At 42.9% G+C, this 19528-nt stretch overlaps 1 protein-coding gene across 3 annotated transcripts in view; it reads right to left on the bottom strand.

Moving 5' to 3' along the window:
- Positions 1-19528, bottom strand: part of SENP7 (SUMO specific peptidase 7) — a 177379-nt gene that overhangs the window by 13305 nt on the left and 144546 nt on the right. For all 3 annotated transcript variants that reach the window (XM_069757698.1, XM_069757699.1, XM_069757700.1), the window contains one exon: positions 1282-1432. In XM_069757698.1, the coding sequence (XP_069613799.1) occupies positions 1282-1432 (151 nt within the window). The remainder of the gene's footprint in view (positions 1-1281; positions 1433-19528) is intronic.

Below are 19528 nucleotides of genomic sequence, written 5' to 3'. Positions count from 1 at the left end.
ACTTAGTGTCCTCCTAGTGGCAGCAGCATAACACCCATGGTCCTGTGTCCCCCAAATGAGGCGTAGGAGAAATTCAGTTCTTACTGCTAAAATATATTATTTATGCTATTGGATCTCTTGAAATGTATATATATATACATACACACATACACACAGTACAGTGCAAAAGTTTTAACGCTGGTAAGGAATAAAATATCAAGAAGTGTTAAAGAGCTTGTCCATTACCTGACCAAATCATAAACTCTATTTGCTGAAATATAGAACTAAACTTGAAAAGAATCTTCTCCATGCTTCACTGCTGCCTGCAGACATTCTGCTCTCCACCTCTTTCGGCAAATAAAATTCCTCCTGTTATCGCCAAATATTTCACATTTTGAGTCATCAGTCCAGAGCACCTGCTGCTATTTTTCTACCCACAGTTCTTATGCTTTCCTGCATAGTTGAGTCACTTTGCCTTGTTTCCATGCTGAATGTTTGGCTTTTTGGCTGCAATTCTTCCATGAAGACATCATCTGCTCATATTTCTCTAAAGAATAGATGGATGTAGCTGGGTCTCACAGGCTGCTGCCAGTTTTTAGCTGATGGCACTGCTGGACATCATCCAATATTGAAGGGAAGTAAGCATAATTTGTCCTTCATCTGCCGCAAGTTTGCTTGGCAACCTCTGCATCTGCAGTCCACAACATTTCCTATTTTTTGGTGCTTCTTCAAAAGAGCTTTTACAGCACATCTTGAAGCCCCAATGTGCTTTGAAATCTTTATCTTGGGGAGACCTCACATATGCAGTATAACTACCTTGTGCTGTGTTGCTGTACTCAGACTTGCAATGGTGTGTGACCGGTGACATGTGTTTGATAACCGTCTCTTTATAACAGAGTTTGTCTGATCCTCACCCAGTTTTAATCTCTCCCCATACAGCTATTTCTGTTAAAGTTAATCACTGAGTTTCAACCTACATCTGAAAATGAGGATTATCACCTGTTATATGGTTTATAAGTATTATTCCAAACAATAATCCTGCAAAATCCATGACTTTGCACAAGTTTACCTAAAAGAACTGTTGCCATTTTAAAGGCAAAAGAATGGTCACAAAAAATTGATTAGATTCAGATAGTGTTTTTATTTACTTTGCATTAAGTTAATGACAATATGCACTTCGATTGTTGAAAACATTCTTAATTTGCAGCTTTTTACACCATACCTGCCTAAAACGTTTGCACAGCACTGTATGTTGACTAATAATCCTTTTTTTTTTTTTTTTTTTTTTAAGACTGTACAAACCTGAGCAAAGCTTTCCACGTATTGCAAAACGTACAAACCACAGTCAGTGCTGTTATTCTGTTTCGGAACCTTTGGATACAAGTCTCTCATGCTGGACCTAGTAAATTCCCTTGGAGTTTTGCGTTTGACATCCCATTCAACCTTTAAATACCTGCATCATATCAGAAAATAATGAAAACAATAAACCTGAAAAAATATTCAAATTTACATACAGTCCAATACATGCAATAAAATCCATGCCAATTTGTTTCTATTAAATAATGAACAGGATGGTTTTGGCTATATAAAAAGGCCACACTGGCTCCAAAACGTATGGTCACAAGAGATGGATTTTTGGGGCAGAAATTCCAGAGGACGTTACATTAGCAGCAATAGTTTTACTGAATTGCATTCATACATTGCAGAACAAAATCCAGGGAGAATGCCCCCCAAACTGAACTGTGGTTAGTGATGAGCGAATTTGATCGGAAAACGATCGCCAAACATAAATTTGGTATGAATACCACATACAGTTAGGTCCATATATATTTGGACAGAGACAACATTTTTCTAATTTTGGTTATAGACATTACCACAATGAATTTTAAGCAAAACAATTCAGATGCAGTTGAAGTTCAGACTTTCAGCTTTCATTTGAGGGAGTCCACATTAAAATTGGATGAAGGGTTTAGGAGTTTCAGCTCATTAACATGTGCCACCCTGTTTTTAAAAGGGACCAAAAGTAATTGGACCAATTAAATAATTTTTTAATAAAATGTTCATTTTTAGTACTTGGTTGAAAACCCTTTGTTGGCAATGACTGCCTAAAGTCTTGAACTCATGGACATCACTAGACGCTGTGTTTCCTCCTTTTTGATGTTCTGCCAGGCCTTCACTGCGGTGGTTTTCAGTTGCTGTTTGTTTGTGGGCCTTTCTGTCTGAAGTTTAGTCTTTCACAAGTGAAACGCATGCTCAATTGGGTTGAGATCTGGTGACCGACTTGGCCATTCAAGAATATTCAACTTCTTTGCTTTAACCCCTTCATGACCCAGCCTATTTTGACCTTAAAGACCTTGCCGTTTTTTGCAATTCTGACCAGTGTCCCTTTATGAGGTAATAACTCAGGAACGCTTCAATGGATCCTAGCGGTTCTGAGATTGTTTTTTCGTGACATATTGGACTTCATGTTAGTGGTAAATTGAGGTCAATAAATTCTGTGTCTATTTGTGATAAAAACGGAAATTTGGCGAAAATTTTTAAAATTTCGCAATTTTCACATTTTGAATTTTTATTCTGTTAAACCAGAGAGTTATGTGACACAAAATAGTTAATAAATAACATTTCCCACAGGTATACTTTACATCAGCACAATTTTGGAAACAAAATTTTTTTTTGCTAGGAAGTTATAAGGGTTAAAATTTGACCAGCGATTTCTCATTTTTACAACGAAATTTACAAAACCATTTTTTTTAGGGACCACCTCACATTTGAAGTCAGATTGAGGGGTCTATATGGCTGAAAATACCCAAAAGGGACACCATTCTAAAAACTGCACCCCTCAAGGTGCTCAAAACCACATTCAAGAAGTTTATTAACCCTTCAGGTACTTCACAGCAGCAGAAGCAACATGGAAGGAAAAAATGAACATTTAACTTTTTAGTCACAAAAATTATCTTTTAGCAACAATTTTTTTATTTTCCCAATGGTAAAAGGAGAAACTGAACCACGAACGTTGTTGTCCAATTTGTCCTGAGTACACCGATACCTCATATGTGGGGGTAAACCAATGTTTGGGCGCACGGCAGGGCTTGGAAGGGAAGGAGCGCCATTTGACTTTTTGAATGAAAAATTGGCTCCACTCTTTAGCGGACACCATGTCACGTTTGGAGAGCCCCCGTGTGCCTAAAAATTGGAGCTCCCCCACAAGTGACCCCATTTTGGAAACTAGACGCCCCAAGGAACTTATCTAGATGCCTAGTGAGCACTTTGAACCCCCAGGTGCTTCACAAATTGATCCGTAAAAATGAAAAAGTACTTTTTTTTCATAAAAAAATTCTTTTAGCCTCAATTTTTTATTTTCACATGGGCAGCAGGATAAAATGGATCCTAAAATTTGTTGGGCAATTTCTCCTGAGTACATCAATACCTCACATGTGGGGGTAAACCACTGTTTGGGCACATGGTAAGGCTCGGAAGGGAAGGAGCGCCATTTGACTTTTTGAATGAAAAATTATCTCCATCGTTAGCGGACACCATGTCACGTTTGGAGAGCCCCTGTGTGCCTAAACATTGGAGCTCCCCCACAAGTGACCCCATTTTGGAAACTAGACCCCCCAAGGAACTTATCTAATTGCATATTGAGCACTTTAAACCCCCAGGTGCTTCACAGAAGTTTATAACGCAGAGCCATGAAAATAAAAAATAATTTTTCTTTCCTCAAAAATGATCTTTTAGCCTGCAATTTTTTATTTTCCCAAGGGTAGCAGGAGAAATTTGACCCCAAAAGTTGTTGTCCAGTTTCTCCTGAGTACGCTGATACCCCATATGTGGGGGTAAACCACTGTTTGGGCACACGTCGGGGTTCAGAAGGGAAGTAGTGACGTTTTGAAATGCAGACTTTGATGGAATGGTCTGCGGGCGTCACGTTGCGTTTGCAGAGCCCCTGGTGTGCCTAAACAGTAGAAACCCCCCACAAGTGACCCCATTTTAGAAACTAGACCCCCCAAGGAACTCATCTAGATGTGTGGTGAGCACTTTGAACCCCCAAGTGCTTCACAGAAGTTTATAATGCCGAGCCGTGAAAATAAAAAATAATTTTTCTTTCCTCAAAAATGATGTTTTAGCAAGCATTTTTTTTTATTTTCACAAGGGTAACAGGAGAAATTGGACCCCAGTAATTGTTGCGCAGTTTGTCCTGAGTATGCTGGTACCCCATATGTGGGGGTAAACCACTGTTTGGGCACACGTCGGGGCTCGGAAGTGAGGGAGCACCATTTGACTTTTTGAATACAAGATTGGCTGGAATCAATGGTGGCGCCATGTTGCGTTTGGAGACCCCCTGATGTGCCTAAACAGTGGAAACCCCTCAATTCTACCTCCAACACTAACCCCCCACACCCCTAACCCTAATCCCAACTGTAGCCATAACGCTATTCACAACCCTAACCCCAACACCACAACCCTAACCCCAACACCACAACCCTAACCCCAACACACCTCTAACCACAACCCTAATTCCAACCCTAAGGCTATGTGCCCACGTTGCGGATTCGTGTGAGATTTTTCAGCATCATTTTTGAAAAATCCGCGGGTAAAAGGCACTGCGTTTTACCTGCGGATTTACCATGGAAGTCCAGTGTTTTTTGTGCGGATTTCACCTGCGGATTCCTATTGAGGAACAGGTGTAAAACGCTGCGGAATCCGCACAAAGAATTGACATGCTGCGGAAAATACAACGCAGCGTTTCCGCGCGGTATTTTCCGCACCATGGGCACAGCGGATTTGGTTTTCCATAGGTTTACATGGTACTGTAAACCTGATGGAACACTGCTACGAATCCGCAGCGGCCAATCCGCTGCGGATCCGCGACCAAATCCGCACCGTGTGCACATAGCCTAATTCTAAAGGTATGTGCACACGCTGCGGAAAACGCTGCGGATCCGCAGCAGTTTCCCATGAGTTTACAGTTCAATATAAACCTATGGGAAACAAAAATCGCTGTACACATGCTGCAGAAAAACTGCACGGAAACGCAGCGGTTTACATTCCGCAGCATGTCACTTCTTTGTGCGGATTCCGCAGCGGTTTTACAACTGCTCCAATAGAAAATCGCAGTTGTAAAACCGCAGTGAAATGCGCATAAAAAACACGGTAAATCCGCCATAAATCCGCAGCGGTTTAGCACTGCGGATTTATCAAATCCGCAGCGGAAAAATCCGCAGAGGACCAGAATACGTGTGCACATACCGAATCCCTAACCCTAACCCTACCCCTAACCCTACCCCTATTCTAACATTAGTGGGAAAAAAAAAATTCTTTATTTTTTTATTGTCCCTACCTATGGGGGTGACAAAGGGGGGGGTCATTTATTATTTTTTTTATTTTGATCACTGTGATAGATTATATCTCAGTGATCAAAATGCACTTTTGTGGATCGGAGTGCAGGGAGGGAGATTGGAGCACGGGGGGTAATTGGAGCACGGGGGTGAGCGGACAAGAGCACGGGGGGAGCGGAGCACAGGACGGAGGGGAGCGGGGCAGTGTACCGGACAGATCAGAGGGCTGGGGGGGCGATCGGTGGGGTGGGGGCACATTAGTGTTTCCAGCCATGGCCGATGATATTGCATCATCGGCCATGGCTGGATTGTAATATTTCACCCGTTATAATAGGTGAAATATTACAAATCGCTCTGATTGGCAGTTTCACTTTCAACAGCCAATCAGAGCGATCGTAGCCACGGGGGGGGTGAAGCCACCCCCCCTGAGCTAAACTACCACTCCCCCTGTCCCTGCAGATCGGGTGAAATGGGAGTTTCACCCGATCTGCAGGGACGCGATCTTTCCATGACGCCACATAGGCGTCATGGGTCGGATTGGCACAGACTTTCATGACGCCTACGTGGCGTCAAAGGTCGGGAAGGGGTTAATAAACTCCTGGGTTGCTTTGGCTTTATGTTTTGGGTCATTGTCCATCTGTAGTATGAAACGATGACCAATCAGTTTGGCCGCATCTGAGCACACAGTATGGCTCTGAATACCTCAGAATTCATTCGGCTGCTTCTGTCCTGTGTCACATCTACTATATAATTGTCTAAGGGTCACTTCCGTCTGTCTGTCTTTCTGTCACGGATATTCATTGGTCACGGCAAAACGCCCACGACCATTCAGCGACAGGCGCAGTCCGGTGGCAACATGGCCGCTCCATACTCCCCTCCAGTCAGCGCTCACACAGGGTTAATGGCAGCGCTAATGGACCGCGTTATGCCGCGTTGTAACGCACTCCATTAACCCTGTGTGACCAACTTTTTTACTAATGATGCTGCCTATGCAGCATCATTAGTAAAAAGATCTAATGTTAAAAATAATTTTAAAAAAAATAAAAAAATCATCATATACTCACCTTCTGGCACCTTTCCCGCTCCTCGCGACGCTCCAGTGACCGGTCCATGCATTGCGATCTCGCGAGATGATGACGTAGCGGTCTCGCGAGACCGCTACATCATCATCTCGCGAGACTGCAATGCACTCTTGAGACCGGAGGGCGCGAGGAGCGTCGGTAAATGCTTCCTGGATCCAGGGGCCAACGAAAGGTGAGTATATAACTATTTTTTATTTAAATTCTTTTTTTTTTTAACAGGGATATGATGCCCACATTGCTATATACTACGTGGGCTGTGCAATATACTACGTGGGCTGTGCAATATACTACGCGGGCTGGGCAATATACTACGCGGGCTGTGCAATATACTACGTGAATGGGCAATATACTACGTGACTGGGCAATATACTACGTGGCACCTGAAGGGTTAATGAACTACTTAAAAGCAATTTTGAATAAGTTAAGGGCTGCGGTTTTTAAAATTGTATCACATTTGGGTGTTTCCAATATGTAGGATCCTGAAAGTCACTTAAAAACTGAACAAGTCCCTATAAAAATAAGTTTTGTAAATTTCCTTGGAAAAATGAAAAATTATTGTTACATTTTTAAACCTTCTAAAATTCTAAAAAAATAAAAACATTTTACAAATTATGCTGATGTAAAGCAGACATGAGGGAAATGTTATTCATTAATGTTTTGGTGGGTATGCTATCTGGATTAAAAGGGATAATGCAAAGTTTGACAACCGCTAATTTTTTTTAATTTTTGTCAAATTTCTGATCATTTAGTAAATTAAAACAAAACATAACCTAAATTCACCATTATCATTCAGTATGATGTGTCATGAAAAAAACAGTCTCAAAATCAATGGGATATGCTGAGGCACTTCATAGCTATTTCTACACAAAGTGATACAGCAGATTTTTAAAAAAAAAATTAGCTCAATCACTAAGGAGTTAAAATAGTTTGTAGAACCTAGTGTGTTGTAGAGGCCTGAACCAGAGGCTACATAAAATACTTCTGTTCCCAGTGTCATACAGTAGGGGACCTGACTTTCAAAATGTTTGCAGCATCTAGTGTGTTATAGAGGCTTAATCCAGAGGCCACCAAAAACTTTATGTTCCTAACGTCATATAGTAGGGGACATCTGACTTTCAAATTGTTTGTCATTCAGGCCTCATCCACACTCAAACAATTCTTTCTTCTGTGACTAACACGATACAGGACGCCATATTTCACCTTGGTATTTACGGTCGCTGAAATTCAGCTGTTTGCAGAGGTGGTGCAGAGTTTAAAATCTAATTTTTGGTTGTTAATACTGTGCTCCAGCCACAGTATCTGAGCAACATGACTGGGAAAAAGAGAGGCTGTGGTGGAAGGGGAATTAGGCTAGGTGTTCAAGGTGTAATGTAGGAGGTAATGTTTGTGAAGGAACTAGTGAAGCAACGTCAAGTCATATGCAACTACACCACTACCTTTGTTTGGCAGATGCACAGCGGTACGCCTTGTTGATGAGGCCCAGAAAGACCAAGTGTTCGAGCGGATGGCAAGCGCAGCTTCAAGTGGTCTCTCCTCCTCAACATCACACCCAGTACAGTCCACAGAAGTGGCAACCAAATTACCCTTGCTTCCCACCGCGTCCCAAACATCCAAATGTTCAGCTAACTGTACGGAACCACAGATGGGCAAGTCTGAAGAGCTGTTCATCCATTCTATGCCATGGTCGCCAGAAGTATACTCAAGAGCTTCACAGAGTCAAGAGGAGGAAATCTGCACCAATGACCAATATTTTTTTTAGCTTGGATCCAGGGCAGGACAAGTAGGGTCCGTACAGCATCCTGTCCCTCATCATCATTCGTTAACCCATGGGGTGGGAGTTGATCCTGTCAAGACTCATTTGAGGCTCACACAGACTGTACTGTGCTGTCAGGGCAGGAATAGGAGTAGTGTGACTCCAAGGTGAGGCATGTGATAATACAGAGGATGATGATGAGGTGTTAAATCCCAGATGGCGTGAACAGAGGCACACAGCTGAGTAGGTCATCTGAGAAGGTAGACGAGGAGGTTAAGTTGCGATGTACATTGTAGACACATAGTGATGACGCCACGATGAGAAATGCATCCTCAGCCACAACTGTGGCTGTGACCAGCAGCGTCCTCGGGTCTGCAGCTCTCCGGGGCGGCAAGGGTTGCCTAGCCTGGGCCTTTTTTTGACACTGCAAAGGGTGAGCCAACTCATGCAATCTGCCAACTTTGCAAAACAAGAAAAAAAAAAAAAGAGTCGAGGTAAAAAGTGCAATAATTTGAATACAACATGTATGAACCTTCACATGAGCAATCAACATGCGTTACTGTGGGAATCCCACTGCGCAAAAATGCAGACCTCAACAACCATCAGCTCCCCATCAATCGCATCTGCTGCTTCTTCCTCCTCCCCTGTTACCGTGCCAACTATTGAGAAGCAGGTGTTTGACTGCAGAACCTCGAGTTCTTTACCCGCTCTAGTCACGCTCACTGAGAGCCCGCATTAGCTGTAACGGAAGCGGACATGCCTGCTGTTTTTGACCGATCTCAGAGAACGAGCACTCCACAATCTCTCAATCCACCGTAACATCTCCGCCTGCACTTCTCTCATGGGTCCAGGAGTTTGTCCAGTACACTGTACTCCGCCCTCTCAGCACTGCAGCCAGCCCACGCTTCCGCAGTTATGGTCACGTAGAAGATTTTTTTCTCCTACGTATGAGAAAGCTAAGATGTTGAACGCCACCATCTCCAATCTGTTGAACACTGCAATGCCTTTCCGCCTGGTAGATAGACAGTTTTCAAAAGCTGCTGGCCGTCGCAGTCCCCCATTACCAACTGCCCAGTCGCCATTACTTTTCTAAGAAAGCTGTGCCAGCTCTACACCAGCATGTTGCAGACACCATCAACCTTCCTTGGCTAAATCTCTGCCATGGTGCATTTCACTACCGCCACTTGGACGAGTAAGCATGGCCAAGGGCGTTACATCTCGCTGACTGGGCGACTCTGGTGGCTGTTGGTGCAGACGCTGCTCCACAAGTCTTGGAATCCCCAAGAATTGCAGGACAAACCTCTACATTTAACACATCTTCCACTGCTTCCTCCTCCTCCTCTAGGGCCTCCACCTACGCCCTCAACCTCTGCCTTAATGAGACATGCATTCCAACAGTGCAGAGCGAATCCCCACCACCTCCGTACTGCGCAGCTGGGGATCACCGCAATCAGGCAGTATTAAAATTGATATGCCTTGGAGATCGCAGTCATCAGCTGAACAGTTCTGGACAGCCATCTAGGCTGAGTTTGATCAATGGCTGTCTCTGCTGAACTTGCATCCAGGGAAGACCATGTCCAATAACTGTGCGAACCTGATGGCGGCCCCACGGAGAGGCAAGCTCACACACGTGCCTTGCATGGCTCACGTCCTCAACCCGGTGGTACAGCATTTTCTCCGCCAACATAAGAGTGCCTTCTTGTTGCACTATCTGCAACATGATCCACGTACAGTTATGATTAGGAATACTGTGGACTACTGGGTTGCCACTCTGTTATATCCATGTTATAAAACCAAATTTTGACAGATGCTTCCCGCCCTGGAAAGGGACCTGCGAAGTCCAAGTCTTACATGTGGTGAACGAATGGAAAGCATGGTGCAGGAGTGTCTATAACTGAATATCAATACCATCAGGTAGGGTTTGGACCCTTTCTCATTTTGGTCTTCCAAAATGGATGAGTGGCATGAGCTCGCCTCACACGCCTTGGAAGTTTTATTGTGCCCGGTAGCCAGCGTTCTCTCAGTATGTCTTCAGCGCTGCTGGTGGTGTCCTGACGGATAAGTACAGCCAGCTGTCTCCTGAAAGTGTAGACCGCCTAACTCATCAAGATGAACAAGTCATGGATCTCCAAGGACATATGCACCCCAATAGTAGACTGTACAGGCTAGGTGATACTGCATTTTTAGTGTGATGCATTAATGTCACAAAACTGCAATCTGTGATATCTTTAGTGTGGCTTCTGTGCCTGCTGTGGCTGCTGCTGCTAACACAAATTTGTGGAAATGTGAACAGTCATGGTTGGTCTACATCTGCCAGTTTAGCTGTAGTGGAAAACGTGTCGGTCCCAATTATACTATTTCTATTCTTCTGACAGTTATTCCACTTCAGTGGTGTCAGGCCCTCATTTGTTTAAATGTGAAAACTCCAGGTTGGGTGTCCATTTGCTGGATTGGGCGTAGTGGAAGACCTGTTGGTCCCTATTATACTATTTCTACTGTGGTTAAATTGATACCACTTTGGTAGTGTCTGCCACAAATTTTTGAAAATGTGTATACTCCTGGTTGAGACTCATTCATGTGTGTTGCCTGTAGTAGTAGGCCTCCGAGACAGTCAGGCCCTCCACTTCCTTGGACTCAACTACCGGTGTTACTATGCTTAAATTTTTCTCACAATAATAGTCTTCGAAACTCATATTTGTGCCACCTGAGTGTGGCTCAGTAGGAAAGCAGGTAGAGGTATTTTGCATGTGTGGTAACGGCAGCACAGAAGGTCTCGTCATATGTATACAAACTAAGGACAGATGAAGAGGGACTGAGTTAATGGACACAGAGGGTATTTTGGGGGGATTTAGAAGATTTTATAAACAACTGTATACATCTGGACTAAGGGCCACGTTATTATTATAATTTATTATTACAGCGCCATTTATTCCATGGCGCTTTACATGTGAGGAGGGATATACATAATAAAAACAGGTACAATAATCTTGAACAATACAAGTCACAACTGGTACAGGAGGAGAGAGGACCCTGCCCGCGAGGGCTCACAATCAATAAGGGATGGGTGATACAGTAGGTGAGGATAGAGCTGGTCGTGCAGTGGTTTGGTCGATCGGTGGTTACTGCAGGTTGTAGGCTTGCCGGAAGAGGTAGGTCTTCAGGTTCTTTTTGAAGGTTTCGATGGTAGGTGAGAGACATATGTTGTGGTAGAGAGTTCCAGAGTAGGTGTGATGCGCGAGAGAAATCTTGTATGCGATTGTGGGAAGAGGAGATAGGAGGATCGGAGGTTGTGTGCAGGAAAGTAGCGGGAGACGCGGTCAGAGATGTATGGAGGAGACAGGTTGTGGTGGCTTTGTATGTCATGGTTAGGCTTTTGTACTGGAGTCTCTGGGTAATGGGGAGCCAGTGAAGGGATTGACAGAGGGGAGAGCCCGGGGAATAGCGGGGGGACAGGTGGATTAGTCGGGCAGCTGAGTTTAGAATAGATTGGGGGATATAGAAGATTTCCTTGGAGTGGCGGGACTTCCCAAGATTGAGGATTATTATAGAAGGAGGTTGGATGAACCTATAACGGAAGAGGAGATTAAAATTGCTATCATGTCAATGACTAATAATAAGGCCCCAGGAGCGGATGGACTTCCAGTTGAGATATAAAAGAACTTGATGGATGTATCAGTGGGTAAATTAACCCCTTACCGGCATCGGACGTACTATACCGTCCGATGCCGGCTCCCCTGCTTTGATGCAGGGCTCCGCGGTGAGCCCGCACCAAAGCCGGGACATGTCAGCTGTTTTGAACAGCTGACATGTGCCCGTAATAGGCGCGGGCAGAATCGCGATCTGCCCGCACCTATTAACTAGTTAAATGCTGCTGTCAAACGCAGACAGCGGCATTTAACTACCGCTTCCGGCCGGGCGGCCGGAAATGACGTCATCGCCGACCCCCGTCACATGTCCGGGGGTCGGCGATGCGTCTCCATTGTAGCCATAGAGGTCCTTGAGACCTCTATGGTTACTGATTGCCCGTCGCTGTGAGCGCCACCCTGTGGTCGGCGCTCACAGCACACGTGCAATTCTGCTACATAGCAGCGATCAGCAGATCGCTGCTATGTAGCAGAGCCGATCGGCTTGTGCCTGCTTCTAGCCTCTCATGGAGGCTATTGAAGCATGGCAAAAGTTAAAAAAAAAAGTTTAAAAAAATGTGAAAAAAATAAAAAAAACATAAAAGTTTAAATCACCCCCCTTTCGCCCCAATCAAAATAAATCAATAAAAAAAATATCAAATCTACGCATATTTGGTATCGCCGCACTCAGAATTGCCCGATCTATCAAATAAAAAAAGGTATTAACCTGATCGCTAAACAGCGTAGCGGGAAAAAAACTCGAAACGCCAGAATTACGTTTTTTTGGTCGCCGCGACATTGCATTAAAATGCAATAACGGGCGATCAAAAGAACGTATCTGCACCGAAATGCTATCATTAAAAACGTCATCTCGGCACGCAAAAAATAAGCCCTCAACCGACCCCAGATCACGAAAAATGGAGACGCTACGAGTATCGGAAAATGGCGCAATTTTTTTTTTTTTAGCAAAGTTTGGAATTTTTTTTCACCACTTAGATAAAAAATAACCTAGTCATGTTTGGTGTCTATGAACTCGTAATGACCTGGAGAATCATAATGGCAGGTCATTTTTAGCATTTAGTGAACCTAGCAAAAAAGCCAAACAAAAAACCAATGTGGGATTGCACTTTTTTTGCAATTTCACCGCACTTGGAATTTTTTTCCCGTTTTCTAGTACACGACATGCTAAAACCAATGATGTCATTCAAAAGTACAACTCGTCCCGCAAAAAATAAGCCCTCACATGGCCAAATTGACGGAAAAATAAAAAAGTTATGGCTCTGGGAAGGAGGGGAGCGAAAAACGAACACGGAAAAACGAAAAATCCCCTGGTCATGAAGGGGTTAAAGGTAGTCTTTGACGAGGCGTTAAAGGAAGGGGAGTTGCTGGCGCCCATGAGAGAGACAATACTGGTGGTTATTTTGAAGGAAGGCAAGGAAACGAGGGTTGGCAGAATCCTATAGGCCCATTTAGTAGCTAACGGCAGATGTTACGATATTGGCTAAATTAGTGGCTAACCGTTTGGCAAGCTGGGTCCAGAATCTGGTCCATCCTGATCAATCTGGTTTTATGCCAAATAAGTCTACAGCGATAAATTTACGTAGACTATTTTTGAACTTGCAGCTGCCGTCGGACAATGGGGGTAATAGGGTTGTGGTATCATTGGATGCGCGTAAAGCGTTTGATAGTGTTGAATGGTGTTATCTTTGGGAGGTACTGAGATTTTTTGGTTTTGGGCTGACTTATTTAATGGGTGCGACTATTATATACATTCCCGACTGCTAGGGTTAGAGTTAATGGACTGCTGTCTGGAAGTTTTAATTTTTATAGGGGGACTAGGCAGGGGTGCCCGCTGTCTCCGCTGCTTTTTGCGCTAGAAGTGGAGCCCCTGGCACAGACAATTAGAAATGTGGTCTCAGTTAAAGGGTTTTGGTATGGCCTAGTAGAGGAAAAAATAGCCCTGTATGCAGATGACCTGTTGCTTTTTTTGGAAGACCCTGGGGAGTCCTTGTTGGAAGCGATGAATATCCTTAGGGCATTTGGGGATGTATTGGGCCTTGAGATTAACTGGGAGAAGTCTAATATTCTGGTGGTGAATAGAGGTTGTGATGATATCCTGATATTGGGGGAGGGTAGTAAGTTGGTAGTGGTCCAAAAGTTCAAATATTTGGGTATCCTGGTGTCACTTCCCCTCTCGAGCTATGTAGATTTAAATCTGTCTCCATTGTTGGATAGATTTAGTAAGAAAATAGAGGCATGGTGTAGATTATATCTGTCAGTGGTTGGAAGGATAAACTTAATTAAAATTATTCTTATGCCCCAATTATTGTATGTATTGCACAATACCCCCATATGGTTGCCCCGGAGATGGTTTCTTACCATCAATTCTATGTTTTGAGACCTTGTTTGGGGAAAAAAACAGCCAAGAATTAGGATGGAATTGCTGCAGAGGCCTAAAGACGGAGGGAGACTGGCACTTCCGAACCCTTTATTTTTTGGCAGCGCAGGGCCAACAGATGAGAGGCTGGAGGGAGGTGAATGGCTTGGGCTCGGTTCAATGGATTTTGGTTCGGTTATTGGGAAGGGATCCATTAGTTCAGGGCTTGGAGGCAGGTAGTTTTAAGAAATTTGGAACGGTCTATCCTACTTTGACACTACTACAAAAGGTGTGGGAGGCAATTAAAAAGACATGGGGAGTGGGGCTACTGACAAATTATTCCCCAGTATGGCACATCGAAGTATTACCGGAATTTGTTAAAATGGGGGAATTCAAAAATTGGAAGACATTGGGTATTCAATACACTGTGTGCAGAATTATTAGGCAAGTTGTATTTTAGAGGACTATTTTCATTATTGATCAACAACTATGTTCTTAATCAACCCAAAAGACTCATAAATATCAAAGCTTAATATTTTAGGAAGTTGGAGTGGTTTTTTTTTTTTTAAAGATTTAGCTACCTTAGGAGTATATCGGTTTGTGCAGGTGACTATTACTGTGCAGAATTATTAGGCAACTTAATAAAAAACAAATATATTCCCATCTCACTTGTTTATTTTCACCAGGTAAACCAATATCACTGCACAAAATTTAGAAATAAATATTTCTGACATGCAAATACAAAACCCCCCAAAATTAGTGACCAATATAGCCACCTTTCTTTATGATGACACTCAATAGCCTTCCATCCATAGATTCTTTCAGTTGCTTGATCTGTTTACGATCAACATTGCGTGCAGCAGCCACCACAGCCTCCCAGACACTGAGAGGTGTACTGTTTTCCCTCCCTGTAGATTTCACATTTTAGGAGGGACCACAGGTTCTCTATGGGGTTCAGATCAGGTGAACAAGGGGGCCATGTCATTATTTTTTCTTCTTTGAGACCTTTACTGGCCAGCCACACTGTGAAGTAGTTGGAGGCATGTGATGGATCATTGTCCTGCATGAAAATCATGTTTTTCTTGAACGATACCAACTTCTTCCTGTACCACTGCTTGAAGAAGTTGTCTTCCAGAAACTGGCAGTAGGACTGGGAGTTGAGCTTCACTCCATCCTCAACCCGAAAAGGTCCCACAAGTTCATCTTTGATGATACCAGCCTATAACAGTACCCCACTCCACTTTGCTGGCATCTGAGTCGGAGTGGAGCTCTCTGCCCTTTACTGATCCAGCCTCTGGCCCATCAAGAGTAACTCTCATTTTATCAGTCCATAAAACCTTTGAAAAGTCAGTCTTAAGATATTTCTTGGCCCAGTCTTGACATTTTATCTTATGTTTCTTGTTCAAAGGTGGTCGTTTTTCAGCCTTCCTTACGTTGGCCATGTCCCTGAGTATCGCACATCTTGTGCTTTTTGTTACTCCAGTAACGTTGCAGCTCTGAAATATGGCAAAACTGGTGGCAAATGGCATCTTGGCAGCTTCATGCTTGATTTTCCTCAATTCATGGGAAGTTATTTTGCGCCTTTTTTGCCCAACACGCTTCTTACAACTCTGTTGGCTATTTGTCATGAAACGCTTGATTGTTCAGTGATCACGCTTCAAAAGTTTGGCAATTTCAAGACTGCTGCATCCCTCTGCAAGACATCTCACAATTTTGGACTTTTCAGAGCCCGTCAAATCTCTCTTCTGACCCATTTTGCCAAAGGAAAGGAAGTTGCCTAATAATTAAGCACACCTTATATAGGGCTTTGATGTCATTAGTCAACACCCCTCCTCATTACAGAGATGCACATCACCTGATTTACTTAATTGGTAGTTGGCTCTCAAGCCTGAACAGCTTGGAGTAGGACAACATGTATAAAAAGTTTTATGTGATCAAAATACAACTTGCCTAATAATTCTGCACACAGTGTATATGTATAACACCAAAATGTGAGCAATGGATAAACAAGGGACCCAGTTGAGAAGATAGTTGATGTTTAAAATTTACATTTTATTTTAATGAAATATGGTAAGCAATAATCCACAAGAATAAAAAAATATATATATACTACATATAATATTACACAAACTGCGCACGTATGCTGCACCGAAAAACACGTGCCAATTACATAAATATATATAGGCAAAATTAATACAGAAAACCCCTGAAGGCAAAATGAATATAATATATTTCATTAAAAAAATCCATATGCTGTGTAAAAACGAAAAATGGGGGAGGACAAGGTAAAAAAGTGTATAAAAGGAATTATTTCCACATATAGGAGAGTGAGGACTAAAAAAATATATATAAAAAACACATAAGCCTCACAAAGTGCACAGTGTCAGATAGTCAACTGATGCAATATAAAGTGGGGGTCTGCTGGCCCAAAAAGGGTCATTACACCTCTAGAGCAAATAAAGTGAACAAGTGCATATAATGAAAAGTAACAGGAATTGTTTACACACTGAATAAGGTATACCTTTCAGGGGTTAATAGGTCCAGTAGTACGTGCGCCCCGACGTGCGTTTCGGAGCGAGTCCTTCGTCAGAAATAATTCCTTTTATACACCTTTTTACCTTGTCCTCCCCCATTTTTTGTTTTTACACAGCATATGGATTTTTTATGAAATATATTATATTCATTTTACCTTCAGGGGTTTTCTGTATTAATATTGCCTATATATATTTATGTAATTGGCACGTGTTTTTCGGTCCAGCATACGTGTGCAGTTTGTGTATATTATATGTAGTATATATATTTTTTTATTCTTGTGGATTATTGCTTACCATATTTCATTAAAATAAAATGTAAATTTTAAACATCACCTATCTTCTCGACTGGGCCCCTTGTTTATCCATTGCTCACATTTTGGTGTTATACATATATGTTGAGTGGGTTCCACTTTTTCCTTTTTCTCTCATTTGGCACAATAGAAGAGATATATACGTGTATATATATATATATATATATATATATATATATATATATATATATATATATATATATATATATATATATATATATATATATATATATATATATATATATATATATACTAGATTGTGGCCCGATTCGAACGCATCGGGTATTCTAGAATATGCATGTCCCCGTAGTATATGGACAATGATGATTCCAGAATTCGCGGCAGACTGTGCCCGTCGCTGATTGGTCGAGGCAACCTTTATGACATCATCGTCGCCATGGCAACCATTATGACATCATCGTCGCTGTGCCCGTTGCTGATTGGTCGAGGCCGCCAGGCCTCGACCAATCAGACGCAGGATGTCTACGTCCTTTATGACATCATCGTCGCTGTGCCCGTTGCTGATTGGTCGAGGCCTGGCGGCCTCGACCAATCAGAGATGCGGGATTTCTACGTCGATGCTGTGCCGGTCTCTGATTGGTCGAGGCCTGGCGGCCTCGACCAATCAGAGAGCCGGGATTTCCAGGACAGACAGACAGACAGACGGAAAAACCCTTAGACAATTATATATATAGATATATATATATATATATATATATATGTATATATATATATATATATATATGTATATATATATATATATATATATATATATATATATATATATATATATATATATATATCTTCTATATATATAATTGTCTAAGGGTTTTTCCGTCTGTCTGTCTGTCTTTCTGTCTGTCTGTCCTGGAAATCCCGGCTCTCTGATTGGTCGAGGCCGCCAGGCCTCAACCAATCAGAGACCGGCACAGCATCGACGTAGAAATCCCGCGTCTCTGATTGGACGAGGCCGCCAGACCTCGACCAATCAGCAACGGGCACAGCGACGATGATGTCATAAAGGACGTAGAAATCCCGCGTCTGATTGGTCGAGGCCGCCAGGCCTCGACCAATCAGCAACGGGCACAGCGACGATGATGTCATAATGGTTGCCATGGCGACGATGTCATAAAGGTTGCCTCGACCAATCAGCGATGGGCACAGCGACGATGATGTCATAATGGTTGCCATGGCGACGATGATGTCATAAAGGTTGCCTCGAACCAATCAGCGACGGGCACAGTCTGCCGCGAATTCTGGAATCATCATTGTCCATATACTACGGGGACATGCATATTCTAGAATACCCGATGCGTTAGAATCGGGCCACAATCTAGTATATATATATATATATATATGTATATATATTTAAATCCTTTACAATATGAGGCTACGTTCACATTTGCGGTGCGTCGGGCGCAACCGCGGCGACGCATGCGCCCCTATATTTAACATGGGGGGCGCATGGACATGCGTTTTGTTGCCTTTTGTGACGCATGCGTTGTTTGGGCGCAAGCGTCAGGGCGCAGAGGACGCTGCTTGTTGCATTTTTTGCGCTATAAAAATGAACGCATGCGTCACAAAACGCAGCGTTTTGCATGCAAAATGTGAACGTAGCCTAAGCGAGTGATATCTGTGCCTTTTTGAGTGTTTTTGCAAGACAGTGTATATGGCCCAGATACAAGATGCACAGGGACTGACATCCTTTGAGGCACTGCAGGAGGGCTATGGGTTACCGGAGGTCTGTAGGTTTCAATATAGACAGTTGAGACATACCTACTTAGCACAGAGTAAAACAGTTAACATGGAGATTCATAAAGATATTCTGGTGGACTATGTGCGAAGGGAGGAACAAAAGGGGTAGTTTCAGATATTTATAAAGATATTTTATATACCTTTCTTAACAGATACCCGATTAAAGCTAAAGAGAAATGGGAGGAAGAGTTGGGAAGGCTAGAGGAGGATAAATGGGAAGATATCATGGAATATATCCCCCAGTTATCATTAAGTGAGCTGGGTAGACTCTCGCAAATATATGTGCTCCATAGAGTATATAGAACTCCACATAGGCTGTATATAGCTGGGTTGAGACAGACCTCTGAGTGTCCTAGATGTCAGTCCGAGGGGGCAGGGATTCTCCACATGTTATGGCAATGTCCGAGGCTGAACTCCTACTGGTTAGATGTTGGGGAAGCAACTGAGAAAACATATGGTTGTAAAATTGAAAGGGACCCTGTGTTATGTATTTTGGGCTATGTGGAGGAGATCCGGGTGCAAAATCATCAAACTGACAATAGCCAGATTGTTGTATGTTGTGCGTAAATTAATTGCCAGACACTGGATAAATGAAGAACCGCTGACATTGTGAGAATTTTATAGACAGTCCGACATGGTTAATATGGAAAAGGGTATTTATAAAAAAAGAAAAAGTGTGCAAACCTTTGAAACACTGTGGAAACCGTGGATGGAGAGGAGCTGATTCCAATAGGGTGCTGTTCTAATGTGTACGCAGTGTATGCTATTGTCTCATTGC

The sequence above is a fragment of the Ranitomeya imitator genome, chromosome 3 (assembly GCF_032444005.1).
Source record: "Ranitomeya imitator isolate aRanImi1 chromosome 3, aRanImi1.pri, whole genome shotgun sequence".
Lineage (NCBI taxonomy): Eukaryota > Metazoa > Chordata > Amphibia > Anura > Dendrobatidae > Ranitomeya > Ranitomeya imitator.
The sequence above is the reverse complement of the archived record's forward strand: the minus strand, read 5'-3'. Positions and strand labels throughout refer to the sequence as shown.